Below are 1,444 nucleotides of genomic sequence, written 5' to 3' on the forward strand. Positions count from 1 at the left end.
TTAGGAAGGTTAAGGCTTTGGGTATAAAGGCGAAGCCGTATATGTAATCCATATTATGTAAATAAATTTGTTTTCTAAACTAGTTTTTCTACTGAAATTGAATTAGAATCAATGCCTCTTTTTGCATTCATCTCATACATTTGCATTATATCATATGCATTAAGTTTCATAAAAGGACCCTAATAAATTAAATTATGACAGTTACCCTGGAAACCAACAAAAATCCACCAATCACATATCACTACGGTACTCATCACCAAACAAAAGCAATGGATCAGAGGTTAGAAAGATTGGAACAATTGCAAAGGGAGATGCAAGATCAGATGTAGGAACGATTAGATAAAATTCAACAAGACATGCTAGAATCCCAGAACACTATGATGAACCAATTGAAACAATTATTGGCTAGAGGGAATGATAAAGAGAAAAGCCTTGTAATTGATGCTAGGGGTGATCACGATGACCCTACTTATCCTCTAGGTTTCACCCCAACTAACATCCAAGCGCAACCAGAGGTGTACCCACAAAGGGTACCTGTTACCATTAGACCTCAATATCAGACTGGTGCCTCGGTAACAGTGCATTTTCAAACGGGCTCGGGTTCTAATCCCGGGGATAACCCTACCAAACCCGTGGTTCCTAATCTAGATGACGTAGCAGAGATAGAGAAGGTAAGAATAGACTTGCCAAAACAACTCGAGAATCGATGTAGATGGCTAGAGGAAAAATTTAGAGCCATGGAGAACACCGACTATCATTGTAGAGTTGACGCCAAGGATCTGAGTTTGGTCCCTGATTTAGTGTTCCCGCCTAAGTTCAAGATGCCAGAGTTCGAAAAATACAACGGGACTAGTTGTCCTGAAGCTCATATCACTATGTTCTGTCGAAGGATAACAGGATACGTCAATAATGATCAATTGTTAATCCACTGCTTCCAGGACAGTTTGATCGGGTTTGCAGCCAAGTGGTACAACTAGTTGAGTCGTGCCAAAGTTAGTTCATGGAGAGACTTGGCGCAAGCTTTTATGAAGCAATACAGTCATGTAACGGATATGACACTCGATAGAATTACGTTACAGAACATGGAAAAGAAACAAAACGAGAGTTTCAGGCAATACGCCCAACGATGGAGGGAGGTGGCAACGCAGGTTCAGCCACCCTTTTTGGAAAAAGAGGTCACCATGCTTTTTATCAATACTCTAAAGGCCCCATTCATCAACCACATGTTAGGGAGTGCCACCAAGAGCTTCTCGGATATGGTAATGTTCAGTGAAATGATTGAAAATGCAATAAAAAGTGGTAAAATAGACACGGGGGAAAGCTCTAAAAGACCAGCCCCAAGGAAAAAGGAAAGCGAAGTGAATAACATAAGCACATATGGTAAGAGTTATTCAAAACCGATCACTGTTGGCCCTTCAAGAACAGTAGCCACTAGTCACCAAGG

General features: G+C 40.9%; 1 protein-coding gene across 1 annotated transcript; it reads left to right on the forward strand.

Annotated features, from left to right (window-relative positions):
- The first annotated feature begins 356 nt into the window (after nt 1-356).
- LOC128039930 (uncharacterized) lies at nt 357-977 on the forward strand. The gene has a single exon (XM_052628867.1). It carries the CDS (start codon nt 357-359, stop codon nt 975-977), a length of 621 nt encoding a protein of 206 aa, XP_052484827.1.
- Nucleotides 978-1,444: the final 467 nt, after the last annotated feature.

This window comes from Gossypium raimondii, chromosome 3 (assembly GCF_025698545.1).
Source record: "Gossypium raimondii isolate GPD5lz chromosome 3, ASM2569854v1, whole genome shotgun sequence".
In the NCBI taxonomy this organism is placed as follows: domain Eukaryota; kingdom Viridiplantae; phylum Streptophyta; class Magnoliopsida; order Malvales; family Malvaceae; genus Gossypium; species Gossypium raimondii.

Coding starts and splice junctions, on each gene's coding strand:
- LOC128039930 (XM_052628867.1), top strand. CDS start 357: ATGCTAGAATCCCAGAACACTATGATGAACCAATTGAAACAATTATTG.